This window comes from Prosopis cineraria, unplaced genomic scaffold (genome assembly GCF_029017545.1).
Source record: "Prosopis cineraria cultivar Desert tree isolate PC_DT_omini unplaced genomic scaffold, ASM2901754v1 PC13, whole genome shotgun sequence".
Classification (NCBI taxonomy): domain Eukaryota; kingdom Viridiplantae; phylum Streptophyta; class Magnoliopsida; order Fabales; family Fabaceae; genus Prosopis; species Prosopis cineraria.
Window position 1 is genome coordinate 6,246,977 of NW_026555344.1, and position 19,601 is coordinate 6,266,577.

Genomic DNA, 19,601 nt, shown 5'->3' on the forward strand with positions numbered 1-19,601 from the left:
ACCACGTGGCACATAAATACAACAATAATAGCAAGTCTCCCAACACCTCCCACAATAATTAAACAAATTCATAATAATATTGCACAATTATATAATATTACAAAATTCATAATTTTCTCAATAATCACCCAATTAACATGAAGTAACACTAATCACAAATTAAAAGCATGGTTACTTCGTGGCTTTTTCAATAAATTATTCCTTAAAATTTCTCTCTCACCACAATCTTCACCAGTAATACAATCTACAAAATAACATATTATTTATAAATATTAGTTTCAATTTTTGAAACTAATAAAATAATTCTAATAATAGAATTAAAAATATAATATAATTTCTAATTTCAATCTTAATACAAATCTATAGTTAATACTATTAAGTAAAATTTTTTAACTCCTCTTTTAATTATCAATAAACATTAATAATCTAAAAATCAACTTCTAAATTAATTTCTATTATCAAAATTTTCTTTTTATTTTATAAATTCGTACCTAAAATACCCAAAAATTAAAAATTGAGTCTCTAGCTTAGAATCATAATCCTATAGCCATAATAATTCATTTCTCATCCCAAATAATCATCTAAACCTCAATAAATCAACATATATTTTCAGATCTAGTTCAGAATTTGATCCATAAGCCACAGATTCAAAGATTATCAATAAATTTATACTCTAGCACATTTATTATACTACTGACAACCTCAAAAATCATATTTATTCAACATAAATTCATCCCTCTTCCAGATCTTAAATTTTCTACCACTACAAACTCAGAAACCAAATAAAAAGGATGACTAAGAAAAAATTTTAGAACACTCACTTAGTCTTGAAAAGCTAAAATCACACCCTAAATATCCTATTAAAAACTCTTACCTTAAAACCCAGCACCGGTGAACTTGACTCACAGATGCTCTCTCTGTCTCAACTCACGCACGAAAGAAGGAATGAAGAAATGAAAGGAAACGGGTGAGTTTTATAAAAATTCAGTGGGTCCCACACATTTTTTTTATTTACTCTTTCCTCTCTCTTCTTCTTCTTTTTTTTTATTATTAAACATAATCATTGCCCACCGAAAGTTCACTCCTTCTTCCCCTTTTTTTTTAATACGTTTTCCCCTTTTTTTATTATAATAATAATTTAATAATATTTTTTTATTATTTTTTTTAATTTTTTTTAATTAATTTTTTTTAGAATTATATCCTAAGTTAGATTTAATAATCATCTCTTACTAATTTTCTTACCTCTAAATATTATTTTTTTTTATTTCTATTAACCTAAATTAACTATTAAAATTTAAATTGGGATGTTACATGATATAATTTTAATTGTGTCTCAAAAAAATTTGAAATTTCACTACAAGTGTAGAGCATTAAAATGAAATAAATTTTATTTGTTGAATGATCAAAATATCCTTCAATTATAATTAGCATTATTGATGTAATAAGTCAACTGACAGTTTTTACAAATAATATTAATATTAATATTAATAAAATAATAAGTTTAGCTATAGATTTTACAAGTAACATTATTATTTTATAAGTAATATTAATAAAATGATAAGGCAAGTTATAATTTTTACAAATAATATTGGTATAATAAAAAGTTAAGTTATGATTTTTATGAGTAATATTATTAAAATAATAAGGCAAGTTATATTTTTTGCAAATAATATTACAAGAATAACAAGAAATTACATTTATTCTATTAATATTAATATTACTTGTAAAACTTGTAATTTAACTTGTTATTATACTAGTATTACTTGTAAAAACTATAAGTTAATTAGTTATATCAGTAATATTAATTATTATTGAAAGACATTTTAATCATTTAAGTTAGAGAATTTATTTCATTTTAATGCTTCAAGCTTACAGTAAAATTTCAAAAAAAGTTTTGGGATTCGATTTAATTTTATCATATCTAAAAAACTTTAATGAAATTCTCCCAAAATTCTATGCTCTTTTTTCTCCTAGATCTCACTTTATAAATTTTTATTTCCTTATAAAAAGCTCAACTCCATGGAAGGGATTTGTTTTTGTTTTTAAACTACTTCAAGATTCTCTCATTCTCCATCTTATAGGAAGAAACCACTATGATCTTGTTGCTTGGGACAAGGTTTGCAAACCAAAGTCACATGGAATTGTTGCTTGGGACAAGGTTTGCAAACCAAAGTCACATGGAGGACTTAAAATCAAACATGCTCATTAATAGAATTAGGCATTTCATATGAAGTTAGGGTGGGGGCTTATTAGACGTTGGGATGCTCTAGGTGGTTCACATTAAATATAAATGTGGCATGAATCTTCTTCCTAAAATTGATAGGAAGAGATTAGGTTCTAACATTTGGGCTGAATCAAGTCTTAGGAGGAGGTGAAAGTAGGGACTCTATTGAGTACGTATGGCAGGACGTCTCATAAAAGTAGAGTAGAGATGATCAATTTTCAATCAGAACTGCTTATGACTCTCTAGCTTAGCACATAAAAGTCCTTAATACCATGTGGAAGAAGATATGGAAGTTGCAGGTTCTAAAACAATGTAATGTAAGACTTTTTTATAGCTTTCTTACCATAACAAACTTCCTATCAAAGTAGGCTAAAAGAGGTGAGGAATGTATGATGATGATTGATGTGAGATTTGCAAGGATGCTATCAAGAATACTCTTTATGTTCTCTGAGATTGTCCTATCACAAGAAGCTTCTAGAGGGAAATCCTTAAGCATGATCATAAAAGTTCGTTCATCAAGGCAAACATAAATGAGTGGATCAGATGGAACGTGTAGCCTTCAAGGAAGAAAGATGGTGTTCCCTAGTGTGCATACTTTGCCATTGCTTGCTAGATCATTTGGAGAAGGCATAATGAGAAAATTTTTCAAGACAAAATTACTCCAAATGCTACCATTACTGCACAAACTTTGGCTATCATTAACACCTGCAAAGATTATTGTAGCAATTGAAGGGTATTGTGTGGGGACAACATGATGTCCCTATCCATAGTGTCATTTAGATTGTTCTGAATGTAAACTGGTTTAAGTTAGATGTGGATGGTGCTTTTGCTATGCATAATAACATTATGGGTTGTGGTGGTGCTTGTCGAAACTCACTTGGTGAATTTAAAATTAGTTTCATGCTTAACATGAATGGTGATGACCCATTGATTGCTAAGCTCTGAATGTGCCTATGAGGCCTTAAGTTTGTTTGAGACCTTGACTACTACCAAGTGATTCTTGAATTTGATTGCTTTGAAGAAGTGGAATTTGTTAATGGTAAAGGGTAGCTCAACATCCAAATAATGATGTTATCTCTGAAATTCAAGCATTGTTGGCTCAAGATTGGAGGATAGAAGTCCAAAATATCTCGCGTGATGTTAATGAAGTTGCAGACATACTCGCTAAACAAGCTTTATCTTATGTAAATGATTTTCACCTCGTGCTTACTCCTATTTCAAAATTAGTTAGATTGCTCAAGCAGAACATCTTAACTGCTTAACATCCTCCCCTATCCAAAGAAAAAAAAACTACTACAAGATTCTTTAGGGGAAATCACTGGAGTACTTTCGGATCTATTTGCACTTGATGACCAAAATTACTTATTTTTTTAAAACACCACTTTTGCCAAAATTTACAATTTTTAATTTTTTTAAATAATTATAATCTTTAAAAAAATTATTATCATGACCCAACGTAAAAAAGTATGCTTTTTATAAAACTTTTACCTAATAAATTATATGTTATAAAATCTTTAAATTATATTAATAAATGACAGATTTGCTCGTCAAGTTTTCAGCGACAGCATAAATATTAAGATTTTTGAAAATCTATTATCTAGATACAGAAATTTTGCAAGTTCTAATATGACTTGATCACTTTTTTGACACAATATTCCATAATCTTGTATTAGAAAAAAAATCACTAACTCAAAAATATGGTTGAAGATAATAAAAATCCTAATTATAAGAGCCTGTTTGGATACCCTTTTAGAATCAATTCTAAGTTTAAAATTATGATTTTGAAAAATTTTATCCAAACACCCCCTTTTTTCCAAACTCCATTTAGTTTTCAAAACTCTATTTGGAATAAGTTGAAATTTGTTCCATTTTAAAAAATCAATATCATAATCAATTTTTAAAATTTTATCCAAACACTATCACATTTTAATAATTAATTTTTTTCAATTAAAATCCAAACACACCCAGGATCAGGTGACCTTCTTCTTGGTACAAAATATGGTTAAAAATGTGGTGTTTATATTTCTTTTTTACTGATCCCACCCTTCCTTGAGTTATTGTTGGTCTCAGTATGTTTATATATCTTTTTTACTGATCCTGCCCTTCCTCCGAATTATCGTTGAAATTTGATATAATTATTAACTAAGGTTAGTTAAAGGACAATTATGCTCTTTCCAGTTCCTACAATCTGCAAATTATCTTAGTGATGATAATAATTTAGTGGTAATTAATCATACTTATCTAGGACCTAATAATGACTTCCCTTTCGTCGTTGGCGAGCAGCACCGACCGTGTGTTCGAAACATCAGTCTCAGTATAAATATTGCACGTCATCGCGTTCGTCATACTGTTACTTGGTTTTTGGAAAACAACACTGATTTCCACCCTCTTCTTCTGGTTGTTCTTGTCTCAACTTCTTTCCATACTCTTCACTCGCAAAGCGACCATGGGTTTCTTCTGGTGGGTCAGGGTGATCATCATCTCCTATTTCTTTTCTGCAACACTCATCTCCTCTGACCCCTCTTGGAGCTCAAACAAACTCTCCTCGATGTCCTCCGAATTTTTGAATTTTGCCAAGAAGCGCGAGGTTTTTGACTGGATGGTCGGAATCAGAAGGAAGATTCACGAGAATCCTGAATTGAGTAAAGAGGAATTTCAGACCAGTGAGCTGATAAGAAGAGAACTGGATTCATTGGGCGTATCATATAAATACCCAGTCGCAGTCACCGGTGTTGTTGGCTTTATAGGCACCGGACGACCTCCCTTTGTTGCTGTACGAGCTGATATGGATGCTCTTCCTATTCAGGTATATGAATTCTTGATAAAATCTCTTATTCTTCTTTTATTTCCTTTTCTTTTCAATGTATAATTGCATTCGCTTTTTAGATGGTTTTGAATGATGGTGCTTTATAGATTCTGACTAGAAGGTGACTAAAATTTATTCTCCTCTTGTCCAATGCCATCATAGCTTACAGTTTGTATATGTACCAGCAATTTGTTCCCTAAATTATTAGAACTGTTCAACTTCAGTTCTGAGAATGCATGTTACTTCTGTTTTGTGAGTAACCTGGAGATGCCAAAAGACTACTTTTTCCATCCACTTAAATTCACTTAGTAATAGAGAGGCCAGATTGTTAGAGCTCTGCCTATATGTGTATTGTGTGTATTGATTTTTTTTTTTTTTGGCTACTTCTTACTTTAGGAAATGGTGGAGTGGGAGCACAAGAGTAAAGTTCCTGGAAAGATGCATGCTTGTGGCCATGATGCTCATGTGACTATGCTTCTCGGTGCTGCAAAGATCCTCAAAGAGCATGAAAAGGAGATACAGGTGCGTTGCGTTCTACTATTTTTTTCTTCATATTTATCTTCAATGATACCTGACGTCATTCATTGTTTTTTCTTCTTCTAAACTCTAAATAGGGAACTGCAGTTCTTGTTTTCAACCAGCAGAGGAAGGAGATGGAGGGGCTAAGAAAATTTTAGATTCTAAAGCATTAGAAAATGTCACTGCTATCTTTGGATTGCATGTTCTACCAAACATACCTATAGGTCAAGTGGGTTCTAGACCTGGTCCTATTATGGCTGCAAATGGTTTCTTTGAAGCAATAATAAGTGGAAAGGGAGGTCATGCAGCTCTTCCTCAGCATTCTATTGACCCCATATTGGCAGCTTCTAATGTGATTGTTAGCTTACAGCACCTTGTCTCTCGTGAGGCCGATCCTTTGGACTCTCAGGTAAGTTTCTTTCACTTCTTCTCAATTACCACCACCCAGTTATTTATATTTAGCTGCTTTGCCATCTAAAGTTAATAAATTTTTGCCACATTTTGAACCATCTAAGTTCAGTAAGGTGCAATTCCAAAGCTCCTTGTTATCCCTTTTACGCCCCAAAATCTTGAGCAGATAGTAAAAAGATTAAAGAACATCCAAGGTAGTGGGGTATACCTGGTGCCGTCCAAATACTTCAAAAACAATCTGCTTGTGACAATTTGACTGTATGCTGGTAAACAAATTAATACAGCATCTGCGTTCAATTATACTTCTGAGCAGAATAACATCCAAGACATAAGAATGGAGAATGTTACTTTTAGTGCATCTGAGTAGTATACAATGTTAATCCGGGAAGTGCAATCGGAAGTGGATATGATAAAGGGTAAAATCCAACCCCTAGAAAACATCATATTCTCACTTGTTAGTGATTCTACTTAATGGAATGATTAGAAATCTTGAAGCGGCTCTGCCTAACATTAAGAGATTGTCTTCACAGGTTGTGACGGTAGCAAAATTCCACGGAGGTGGTGCATTCAATGTTATCCCAGATTCTGTCACTATTGGTGGCACCTTCCGTGCCTTTTCCAAGGAAAGTTTTATGCAACTAAGACAACGGATTGAGCAGGTGAGTCAGTTAGACTATGAGTTTTTTTTCTTATAATTTTAAATGCTTAAAGTTATTTTTTCTTCTTGTTGTTGTTATTGTTGTTTGCATTACTACCCCAGTCATATGTTTAATAAGGCTGATACGTTCCTTCAGGTAATCACTGGACAAGCTGCTGTACAGAGGTGCAATGCAACAGTTAACTTCTTCGAAGGAGAGCGGACCTTCTGCCCTGCTGTCGTTAACGATGGCAAATTGCACGAGCATTTTCGAGAGGCTGCTGGGGATATGCTTGGCAAAGAAAAGGTTAATGACATGAAGCCAATAATGGGAGCTGAGGACTTCTCATACTATCAAGAGGTGATCCCTGGTTACTTCTATTTTGTTGGAATGGAGGATGCTTCTCTTGGACCACTTGAATCGTTGCACTCACCTTATTTCAGAGTCAATGAAGATGTTCTTCCTTATGGGGCTGCACTTCATGCATCATTGGCCGCTAGTTATCTTGTTAAAATTCATCATGACGTTAAAGTTGCAGAAGGGATGGGTCATGATGAACTATGAATCTAAATGTTCATTGGAAACCCATGCCGTGACATTTCTTGGTGCACTGAGCTGATATTAAGAAGTAGTAGGCATTGGTTTTGCACATATTTTAGTTGCAAATGGGAGAAAGGAATAACAAGGACATATGAAGGAAGTGGTGGTTGTTATATTTGTGAAAAGTTAATTCAAAGAGGGAGACTTTTCATTCCATATGCGAATGTCATTCTCTCAATGCTTCCATTGAAGTTTAATATCCAACTTTCAACATCAATTCATAAACGAACGTTGTTGAAAGTAATCACGGTGACATTTAGGTAGTTCTTGTTGAATGACTTTCAACATCAGTTCCAAAAGCAACCGATGTTGTTTATCATTTTCAACATCAGTTGTACATAAAACCGATGTTGAAACTATTTATAAACTTTTTAAAATTTTAAAATTATAACTTTTAACATTGTTCTGTGTCACCCAAAGTCGAAAACACTTTTAAAAATATAATATATATACATATATGATATCCAACATCGGATGGATACTACCCGATATTAAAAAACTTTTCAAAAACCCTTCGTGCCGTCTGTCTTCATACACAGCATTTCATCCTTCTCTCTGCGTTTCTGTCTCTTCACCTCTCTTGTCGTCGATCACAGACCCTGTCTCCCTTGCCATGGCGTTCTCCTCCTCCATCATGCCTTCTCCCCTCCCTCTGCCGCATCCTCCTCCACCTTCATCTCGCCGCCTCCCCCCCCCCCCCCCTCCCTCCCCTCAGCTCCCCACCTCCTCCCTCCTCCTCCCCTTTCAGCTGCATTGAAGTCTTCAGATAGGTATGCTCGTTCCTTTTTTAAAATTTTTAATTTATATATATTAATTTCACTTTTTGTTAAATATTTTAGTTTATCTTCAGTTTTTAATTTCAGTTATTGTTTAATATTTTGTTAAATTTCAGCTTAATTTTTAATTTTAGTTTAATTTATTTTTAGTTTTTGTTAATTATTTTAGTTAATTTCTTTTAATTAGTCGTTATATAATTGCTTGTTGGGTAGTGCTGTTAGTAATTGCCTAACGCCCTAAATTACTGCAGATGTGATCAAATTATTGTTGTGTAATCAAATAGTTAAATTTTTTCAATTTCATTCTTTTTCTTAATTATTTTAAATTTAGTTGTTATTAATATTAATTGTTATTAAAAGTGCTGTTGGTGGCTTTATGAGACTTTAGGTTATTATATGTGATTATTTATTTGGTGTAAAATTATGAATTTTATCTTGTAAATTTTTTTAAAAGTTTATGAGGTCCAATTTTTAAGAGATATTTTGTCAAAATTTTTCAATATCGTTATCTCCATGATTGCTTCAAATTTAATTGTTATTAATATTTATTATTGCTAAGAGTACTGTTAGTAGCTTTATAAGGTCTTAGATTGTTACATGTGATATTTATTTGGTATAAAATCATAAATTTTCTCTTATAAATTTTTTTAAAAGTTTTGAGATATTCAATTTTTAGGAGAGATTCTATTGAACTTTTTTAAAAAACAAAGACTTTTAACATCGATCCAATTTATATGCATGGGAACTATTGGTTGGCTATAAGTTATATAGAATATTTTCACTTGCAAGAATTGAAGGAATAAGTAGAAATAGGTAATTAAAAAAAAACCTAAAAGACTTTTACATTCATTACAAACATAACCGCTATTGAAAGCTGACTTTTAACATCGATTATGATTACAAACCTATGTTGAAAGTCACACTTTCAATAACGATTGCTGTGATAACCACTTTGAAAGTTTTATTTTTAACCATTGTTGAAAGTTTTTTTATAACAGTGGTTGCACAATCGTTGTTGAAAGTAATAAACTTTTAATATCTTTTATAATAACATTGGTTTTGTAATTGCGTTAATAGTATTTTTTATCCATGGTTAAAAACTTATTTTGTAATTACGTGATTGTATCAACTTAATTTTTCTTTACCATTTGCTTATACTCTTGTTGGCAAGTATTAGTTTTTCCTATTTATAGATGTTTTTTCAAAATCTAGATCATAATTAATATGTTTTTTATCTTGAAAAATACTTATGAAAAATGGTGTTTATAATTAATTGATAAAAAAATCTCAAAGGATTAGAAAATGATTACTCTCTCCGATTTTTATTGTAAAACACTTTCCATCATTTCATGTATTTTAAAAAAGTTAGTTTTTTATATCATTAAAAAAATACTTAGTTTTAAATCATGATACAATCATATTAAATATATTCATGTTAATCAATAAAGGACAAAATTGAAAAAAAGTTATTAAATTATTATAAGATGCCTTACATTTTTAGATCAAAAATTACTTCTAAAAAGTGTCCTACAAATACGGTAAGAGGAGTCTTGAATTTCATAGTATACAATTGTCATATTTATATTTTGGGGTATTTTTCTAACGTTCTCCCTTTTATTACTCTCAATTACCAATGAAATTTATGATGATTGAGAAATAAATTTACACAAGATTTAACAAATACAATGGATAAAATGGGAGAACATTTTTTTCATGTACTAGGTGGTTTATGCTTGAATCACAATTAGGTAAAAAAAATACTTATATTTTAGACAGGAGGAGGAATATTGAATTCTTTAAGTAAGGAAAAAAATTAGGAACAACTTCATTTAAGGATTAAAGATGTGATTTATTCAAAAATCAGACACAATAAAATTTGAAATTACACTATAGGACCAAAGAACTAAATTGAAATATATTTTTTAAAAAGAAATAACCAAAATATCCTTCAACTAGACTTAATCGTGTAATTTTATTTGTTAATTTGATAACATAACTTACTAATTATTTAATTTTACTTGTTGAGTACATGATTCTTTCAATTGAATTGTATCACTTGTTAATTAATTATATAATTTTTCTTGTGTAATTTCTCAACAAGACTTGTGAATTATTTAACTTTATGAGTTAAATTCAGGACTTCCTCAATTAAACTGCATTATTTGTTAATTGCGTAATTTTACTTATTAATTTTGCAATAACACTTGTTAATTTTCATATTTTAATTAGTTAATGCTACATAAAAAAATGAAAATATTTTAATTATTTTTTATAAAAATAATTTCAATTAAGTCTTTTGATTTTATAGCGTAGTTTCAAATTTTATTAGATATAATTTATAAATAAGTCACATTTTTGGTCCTTCTCCTAGAAAAATATTAGGGTTGCCTCTTTCAAGGCCAAGCAAAAGCTTGAGACTCTTTCAATCTTTTGACATGAAGATAACATATTTGTTTCGTCTTTTGTCTCCTAGTGTACTCAGTGCTGTCCTGTGTACCTTCGTTGACAACGACGTCTTCTACTCTCCTATGCAATTCATCTGATAATATTATCCGAATCAAATTTTATCAAATCCTCTTTTCATTAAAAAAATATAAAATATTTTTTAATTAAATTTTATCTTTTAATAAAATAATAATTTATTTTTAAATTAATCTTATTTTTATTTATTTTTATTAAATATTTATAATAAATATAAAATTATTTATTATAAGAGCATTTTTTAAAAAATAATTATTATACTTTAAAGATTAAAAATATTTTATTCTCTCTTTTAAAAAAAATAAGGTATTTTTTAAAGAGTTGAATGTTTAAAAATATAAGATATTTTTTAATTTTTCGAGATGTAATCATTATTTTTTTTTAAAGTATCCCTATTGATAATTATTTTATATTTACTATAGAGTATTTAATAAAAAAAATATGAAAAGATATGATTAATTGAAAAGTAAATAATTATTTTATTGAGAGATAAGATTCAGTTAAAAATATTTTATATTTTTGAACAGAGAGAATATATTTTTTAAACATCTAATTATTTAAAAAATATTTTATGGGAAGGGTATGATTTATGAATAAATCACATTTCTAGTCCTTTCTCCCAAAAAAAAAAAAAATTAGGGTTGCCTCTTTCAATCTTGTTTTTGCGATATAAGGGCGAGCAAAAGCTCGAGCCTCTTTCAATCTTCTGATTTGAAGATAGTATATTTGTTTCCTCTTTTGTCTTTTAGTGTGCTCGGTGCTGTCCTGTGTGCCTTCGTTGACAACAACGTCCCCTCCTCTCCTATGCGATTCATCTGATGATGGCTCACAGTTAACAGTTCAGATTTATAATAGCATTCATCTTTACTATCTTTATCACACTTTTCTGGTTGGTCCGTTTTTTTTTTTTTTTTGGGGATCAAAATCTTTGCTTGTTCTTTTCTGAACTTCTTCCCCCTTCACTCGTAAAGCGACCAACCATGGGGTTTTCTTCTGGTGGGTCAGTATGATCATCATCTACCTTTTCCTTGCGGCAGCACTCATCTCCTCGGACCCCTCTTTGAGCTCAAAGAAACTCTCTTCGACGTCCACCGAATTTTTGAATTTTGCCAAGAAGCGTGAGGTTTTTGATTGGATGGTCGGAATCAGAAGGAAGATTCACGAGAATCCTGAATTGCTTTATGAGGAATTTCAGACCAGTGAGCTGAGCAGAAAAGAACTGGATACATTGGGCATATCATATAAATACCCCCGTCGCAGTCACCGGTGTTATTGGCTATATAGGCACCGGACAACCTCCCTTCGTCGCTATAAGAGCTGATATGGATGCTCTTCCTATGCAGGTATTTGAATTCTTAACAAATTCTCTCTCTCTCTCTCTCTCTCTCTCTCTCTCTGTCATGATCATTCGCTTTTGTCCAACCACTTAAACTGACTTAATGAGAGGCCAAATTTGTTAGAGCTCTCTCTATATTGGTATTTGTGGTGTATTGATTAATTTTTTTGCTACTCCTGACTACTTTAGGAAATGGTGGAGTGGGAGCACAAGAGTAAAATTCCTGGAAAGATGCATGCTTGTGGCCATGATGCTCATGTGACTATGCTTCTCGGTGCTGCAAAGATCCTCAAAGAGCACGAAAAAGAGATACTGGTATGTTTTGCTCTACTATTTTTAAAAACATTGAAATATTTCTGTTTCCGATATTCGAATGTGACATCACTACACTTCATCGTGTCAGATATTTATAGTTAATGTACTATTGAAGTCTACTTGAAATATATAATATATAATTCACAATAAAGGAAAAAATAAAAGATGAAAAAGTTTGACACCATTTTCATTGCTATAGGCAATTTGTTATCATTTTTTTCCCGGTTAAGGCCATGTTACTTTTAAATTGCAGTTCCTAAATTTTGACTGTGGTAGTCAATATATAAGCACTACGGGAAAAGAATATGTATTTTCCCTGTACAGTCAACCATGTGGTCTACTCTTCAATTGTCTTGTCCTGTGTTTTCTTCCACTCAATGATATACCTCATCATCCTTTTTTCCCCCCTTCTAAACTCTAAATAGGGAACTGTAGTTCTAGTTTTCCAACCAGCAGAGGAAGGAGGTGCAGGGGCCAAGAAAATTCTAGGTGCTGGAGCCTTAGAAAATGTCTCTGCTATCTTTGGATTGCATGTTCTGCCGAACTTACCTATAGGTGAAGTAGGCTCTAGATCTGGTCCTCTTTTGGCAGGAAGTGGCTTCTTTGAAGCGGTAATAAGTGGAAAGGGAGGCCATGCAGCTCTTCCTCAGCATTCTATAGACCCCATATTGGCAGCTTCTAATGTGATTGTTAGCTTACAGCACCTTGTCTCTCGTGAGGCCGATCCTTTGGACTCTCAGGTAAGTGTCTTTCACTTCTCCTTTTCAATTACCACCACCCAGTTATTTATATTTAGTTGCTTTACAGTTTAAGATCAATAAGTTTGTACCACATTTCGAACCGTCTAAGATCTGTAAGGTGCAACACCAAAGCTCTTTGTTCTCCCTTTTACCCAAAACCTCGAGCAGATTGTAAAAAGAACCTCCATGGTAGTGGGACATATCTAGTGCTTTCCAAACACTTGAACCAATCTGCTTGTGATGATTTGGTGGTATGCTTGTGGACAAATTAAAATGTCATCTGCTTTCAATTATGCTTCTTGAAAAGAGAAACATGTAAGACATAAAAAGTAAGAATACTACTTTTAGTGAATCTAAGTAGCATACAACGTTAATCTTGGAAGTGCAATAGGAAGTGGATGTGATAAAGGGTAAAAAGGCAAATCCTGGATGTGTGGCATTTTGTAGCTGAGTCATCTTGGAATGGATTCCAAACTCCAGGAAATCATTGTATTATCACTTATGGAAATGATTAGAAATCTTGGAGGGTTTTCCTTGCTTGGAGTGACAATCTTGTCTCTGCCTAACATTATGATTGTCTTTGCAGGTCGTGACAATAGCAAAATTCCAAGGAGGCGGTGCTTTCAACGTTATTCCAGATTCTGTCACCATTGGTGGCACCTTCCGCTCCTTTTCAAAAGAAAGTCTTATGCAACTAAGACAGCGGATTGAGCAGGTGTCTCTGTTAGAATATGTTTTCCCTCTTTTCTGATGCTTAGAGTTCATTTCTTGTTTGCATTACCACCTGAGTCATAGATTATATATTTTCTTTATGGTTGTTTGGATTAAATAGCTTAAATATGATCCAACAAACGACATAAAAATGCTGTTCGACTGTGGAATAACAATGTCAATTCAGATTACCGGATGTAACTACTGAAATAAAACCATCTTATTCAAGAATTATACTTTAAATTGATGGTCAGTTGTGTTACAAGTATACGGTTAATTCCCTATAGATCACCCAACTTTTTACATGAGTTCTTCGTAGTTAATGCTTGGCATGATATTGTATGCATGATATATTCAACAATATATCATGCTCATGCATAGCATTAACTATGTGCTAAGCCATTGATACCGTGACATTTACAACATCGAATCAACACATGCATGATCTTTCTTGATTTTATTATGACATCATGTCTGTTCTATCTGTTCAAAATTATTAATCAAAATAACTACAAGTACATGTACAGATCACACAGATTTTAAAACTACTGACCAATGGCAGTATTTTGGAAAGCACAAACATACTTTTAAACCCAAAAGAGAGAGAGAGAGAATCCCCCTCTTCGTTAACTTTTGCATTACTCTGGACAGTTGATTTTTAATCCAATTGTTGTTGATTACTCTTCGCACCTCTCAATAAAAAATGCACGCTCAAACATGATTATATTGTGGCAAAAACCGATTGTAGGCTATTGTTTTGTTTTGCAATTCTGCTAGTGCTCAAGGCTAATACATTTCTTCAGGTTATCACTGGACAAGCTGCTGTACAGAGGTGCAATGCAACAGTTAACTTTTTTGAAGAAACGCACATCTTCTACCCTGCCACCGTTAATGACGGAAAATTGCACGAGCATTTTCAACAGGTTGCTGGGGATGTGCTTGGCAAAGAAAAGGTTAATGACATGAAGCCAATAATGGGAGCTGAGGACTTCTCATTTTATCAAGAGGTTATCCCTGGTTACTTCTATTTTCTGGGAATGGAGAGTACTTCTTTCGGACGACTTGAGTCGCTGCACTCACCTTATTTCAGAGTCAACGAAGACGTTCTTCCTTATGGAGCTGCACTTCATGCTTCATTAGCTACCAGTTATCTTAAATTTCAGCAGGATGTAAAGGTTGCAGAAGGGACAGGTCATGACGAACTATGAATCTAAATTGTCTCTGGAAATCCATGCTGGTTCGTTTCTTGGAGCACTGAGCTGATATTAAGCCATTGGTTTCACGCATTTTTGTTTAGTTGCAAGTAAGAGAAAGGAACAATAAGTAGAACTTAGAGATTCAGTAATTAACTAAATTTATGAGATCTGAATTCTCTGTATTTAGTTATCATAGATATTGAAGTAGGAAAGAAACGCGAAGAAAATAAAAATGTGAAGGCAAAAATTAGATTTCACGCACATTTCTATCTCGTTCTGTTATTTCCTTTATTGTAGCGTTGCCACATTATTATGGAGAATTTAAAATTGATGCCCTAAATCCTTTTCTTTTTCTTTTCACGTCAATAATAGTGTTTGTCAGTTTGTGTTTATAAAGAAGGGCACCCTTAACATGCTTTTCTTTTTCTTTTTGGTACATACATGCTTTTCTAAATTCTTTAAGCCCAACATTCTACCGTGGAATTGCTTTGGAAAATGAAAAGAAACATGAGAATACCACCCTCTTTTTCTCTCAACTATTCAATAATAATAGATTTGAGTCTTATTGGGCTCCAAATGATGAAATTGTTTTTCAATGTGAGCTTTTTTTGTTCATTCATAAGGATCAATTCAAAATCTTGCAACCAAGTTTTTCCCTTGATCTTACCATGACACTTTTTTTTCGTTCTCTTTAAGATTAAATAAATAAAAAAGTAAAAAGATAATAATTTCTTCTGTAATCTTTCAAAAGCGTGTGTTTTCACCTCATCTCAAGCTTGAAAATAAATCAACTTGAATTTCAATTTCTCTCATGTCACTTAATATTTATACAGAGATGCAAATTTTGTCATTCCTCTATAATGATTTGTTCTTTGCCTATCACAAGCTCAGGGGCTGAGTCAATGCCAAAAAATCTGAACATAAAAGGTTTAGCCAAATAAATAGCTCCCTAATAATTGTCAAGACATTCCAGAAAGGAAGAGGATACTGTTTTTATTACATTGGTTACAGCAGCATACCACTGCATGAACCAGCAAGCAACAATCTAATAACCCAATAAAAATTAGTATGAATTGGGGCTTATATCCGTATAAAAATGTAATTAAGATCAACATCCTATACACCTAGGAGCAACTAAATTTCTGCAAAGCAGGGTGGAAGGGATGATTAATTGTATGATGTGTCTAAGAAGGAGCTAACTTAGAGCTAAACTAACATATGCTTCAAATAGACCTCCTTCAAAGATTCAACTCAGTCAAGCTAGGCCATTCTCAAATCCTCAGAACTTTGGATGCTATACCTAAAAGAGGATGCAAAGCATTAGGTGCAAATTTTCTAGCAAATAGGAAACAAAGGGATGATGGCTGGTTATTATAAAGACATGTCTGCTCCTCCAAGATTTTCTTGAAGAATTCCTCTTTGATGTCATCCTTGCCAAACGTCGCCGGGTGAGCACCACCTCTTGACCAATCAACATAAGTGAGGCTCCTATTTGCCAGAAGATGAGGGGTGTTGATGGTTAACATGGTCTGGAAATAGTGCTCATCAACATAGCATGCATGTGGTGTGCAGAACTCTTTGAACTTAGGATAGTAAGTGCTGTCCTCGACTATTCTAACAGCAAGTTCCCGGTTAATTTCGAACCATTGAGATCCTTTACGCCAGTCAGATAAGTTGACCTCAGGAGCCATGTGTTCGTTATAGCGCCCTCTACCATAAGGACCAGGTTCATCAAATGCACCCATGAAACTGTACCATGACCGTGATATGTACCGGTACACAATGCTGAAGTTCTGGAGAGGAATACAGGACTCAGACAGGAGGATGAACCATTCATTTGATATATCAAGCAGTGCATTAGCCAGGAGTCTTCTCTCAGCATCACACATACTCATCTTTCCCCAATCTGCCACCTGAGCAAGAAAGAGCTGATTAGTAATTTAATAGTCATCAAAAATGCTCAACCAAATGTTTGCCTCCAGGTTCATGGCCTAACAATCACATTATCAAAATCTTTTTTAAAACAAGAAATTCAGATACAGTTTTTTCCAGAAATATACTTCAATGCCATCACAACTAGGCAACGAAGAATAACATATTTTCAAGAAGAAACATGACATTGTGACACTAATGATGGTTTGTTCCTGGTTTCTGTGAGTGTGTGATCTGATCGCAATGATGGTTCGATGCTTATCACATCAACAATTAGATCAGAAGGGAGAATGAATCTGACATTCATGAAGCATGGAAAATACTCATAGTAAAAACAAACTGTCAACTATTTTCTACAACCAAATTACAACCCCTCTCCCATGCAGAGATAAGAGAGATGGAAGGTTCTGATCCAGATAGTTGGAGGCTTAAAGGCCCTACATAAATTGCATACCATGTTAGTGTGTATTAAAGTATAAATCCTAAACTCTATATCCTCTCAAAATCACATCACTGTTTAGCATGAAAGAGTTCACCAACGACCAAGTACAGGACAGCTCACCAAGTACCTTGAACTTAAAAGATAATAATCATCAATCCCCCAACATTGAAACTACTATATAAGGATCCAGAATGGCTTTAGCCTCCTACCCAATGTCATGTATCATGCAACGTCACTATGCCCAGAATCACAAATACAGCAGACACAAAATCATGAGGGAGGGATTCCCCCGGTTGAAGGAGGCCAGTATTCAAATAATGTGTCTGTTTATTTTTTGGAAGAAGTACTGTTCTCTAGATTTCTTTTTTTCTTTTTAATGATACGGAGATGACATAAATGATACAGAAGCAATGCATCTCAAGCTGGAGAAATAAAATCCATGAAAGAGATCAAAAGAAGTCATGTCCTCTTTAATCATGGCGCACTTACGTAGATGAGGATTCAAATAAAGAATACTTTCTAGATGGTAGTTCTTACAGACAACAGAGGGAAACACATGTTACATCTGCCTCTTTGAATTTTTTTTTCACTCAAAGGAATGATAGCAAAATAAAGCTATTATACTAATAGACTCTATTACACAAAAGATCAAGGTCTGGCAATCATTAAAAATTATCAGAAATAACCATTCATTACGGAAGGCCATAACGAATAACAACATAGATAGATTGAACCACCCGTATACAGGTGACTGGTATTTTTATCTATGCTAGTCTACAGAAGACAGATATTTCACAGAAGCTATGTCAATGAACATTTAGCAAAGATAGATAATGCTACTTTCTTATAAATAAACACAACAGATTGTGCCATTAATCTTGGGGAAAATATAGAGTAAAATAAAAGGTAGTCCATACCTGGCTTGGGATCTGTCTCCTATAAAAAACTGAAGATGGAGGAAAGTTAGACGTGTAAGTTGGTAGTGAATGAACATAAATTGAATAAAGCTCCTCGTGCCCTTTGAAAAACTTCTCCCAAAGCGGCGCCAATGGCAATGGTCCCTTCGTCAAGAACATGAAAGCAATCTTGGGAGTCCTTTTAAATGGATAGCTCTTGATTCCTGGAACAAAAGAAGCCTTCCAGAACAGTTCAGTGTCATTTAATGTATGTAATAAATTTGATGGAGGCCTAATCCAGCTTTCTATGCTCCCTGGCTGCTCAAAGCAGGGCCTAAAAGAACTAGACTGTACTAGGGCCACAGTGTTGATTCCAAAACGCCGAACCATAAAAATGCTAACAATTGAAGCAACGAGGCCAACAATCAAGAAAAGCAAGAAGAACTTCAATAGTCTCAAAGGGAAGGGCCTGGATTGATTTGTTCTAGATGTAGTCGTAGGTTCCTTCCCTTCCTCCAATGCCCCCAACCTGGACTGCATTTTTTTTTTTTTTTACCTGGGTTCTAATAAAAATTTAACTTCCCGGCCGTGTGTCTTCCACACATGGCAAATCTCAAAACACTGGGTATGCACAAGAAGGCCCCTTCATGACGCCAGATCGACCCAGTGTGTCTTAAGATTCTTCCATATGGTCTTCTTCATTATTACAGAATCAAAATCCGTATGAAATCAAATGATCAGAACATTAGTAAATAAGGAAAGAAAATATTCTCTTAGCTCATAAATAAATGCCACCCACAAAGAGCTAGCTTCCATGAGCAAAAATTCAAAAAAAAATTTACTCTCCCACATCCTTGGGAAGAATGGAAACATGGGGAAAAAACAGAGAAGTAGGGGAGTGCCATTACCATGTGGGAGTGACTGTTGAACGAGTGAAAACACTAAGTTCAGGCCGTGCAAAACACGTTTGAGGAAAGAAGAGTGGGATCGGGCTCAAAATTTCCTCCTCAGTTCTTGAATCACTCCAGATTTCAATCAAGATCGAAGTTCCAGAAAGGATCAAAAGAATGAAGAGACAAGACACTGGCGTGTCTGCTGAAGAGCGTTTGAGAAAAAACGTGGGAGTGGGAAAGAAAGGCGTTGGTGGGTGTTTTGAAAAAGTCCAAAACAAAAAACGAAAAAAAAAAAACAAGAGAGTTCAGGTAAAGGAGGGAGTAACAGCGAAAGGAGGAAATGAAGGAGGAAGGATGATAAGTTGAGCTTTAGATTTTGTCTGTCGGCTTTCTAACTTTTTTAAAATTTCTTGGGTTCGGCTTCGGCCCATATGAAGAAGAAGAATATTTGTTTCCGAGGGGGGGGGGGGGGGGGGGGGAGAGAGAGAGAGAGAGAGAGAGAGAGAGAGGTAGGCGCACGTGTTAGGGGTTCTTTCTAGTTTCTAGGCTAGGCCGTTATGGTAATTAGCTTGAATGGTCTTTTTGAATGGTCTTTCATTAAATTGGAGATCCAAATTCATATAATTATATTATTGGTAAAGAAAAAGAGTTTATATATATACACACACACACATAACATGTATAA

At 33.5% G+C, this 19,601-nt stretch overlaps 1 protein-coding gene and 2 pseudogenes across 2 annotated transcripts; 2 read left to right on the top strand and 1 right to left on the bottom strand.

The window, feature by feature from the left end:
- The first annotated feature begins 4,573 nt into the window (after nt 1–4,573).
- On the top strand, nt 4,574–7,354 carry LOC129290724 (IAA-amino acid hydrolase ILR1-like 4; annotated as a pseudogene).
- Nucleotides 7,355–11,106: 3,752 nt separating this feature from the next.
- Nucleotides 11,107–15,016, top strand: LOC129290725 (IAA-amino acid hydrolase ILR1-like 4; annotated as a pseudogene).
- Nucleotides 15,017–15,725: 709 nt separating this feature from the next.
- Nucleotides 15,726–19,320, bottom strand: LOC129290470 (glycosyltransferase BC10-like). Of its 2 annotated transcripts, none has more exons than XM_054927245.1 (3): nt 18,932–19,320; nt 18,045–18,716; nt 15,726–16,666 (listed from the first exon to the last, which is right to left on the bottom strand). In XM_054927245.1, the coding sequence occupies exons 2-3, from the start codon at nt 18,561–18,563 to the stop codon at nt 16,025–16,027; spliced, it is 1,161 nt and encodes a 386-aa protein (XP_054783220.1). In that variant the 5' UTR covers nt 18,564–18,716; nt 18,932–19,320; the 3' UTR covers nt 15,726–16,024. The 2 variants fall into 2 exon arrangements, with proteins under 2 accessions (XP_054783220.1, XP_054783219.1); XM_054927244.1 differs by having other exon boundaries at nt 18,045–18,719.
- Between the last annotated feature and the right edge of the window lie 281 nt (nt 19,321–19,601).

Bases quoted from the DNA above. Each gene is read 5' to 3' on its own strand.
- LOC129290470 (XM_054927245.1), bottom strand. From the start codon at position 18,563: ATGCAGTCCAGGTTGGGGGCATTGGAGGAAGGGAAGGAACCTACGACT. The intron at 16,667-18,044 runs GTATGGACTACC...TTTCTTGCTCAG, and splicing joins GGAGACAGATCCCAAGCCAG to GTGGCAGATTGGGGAAAGAT.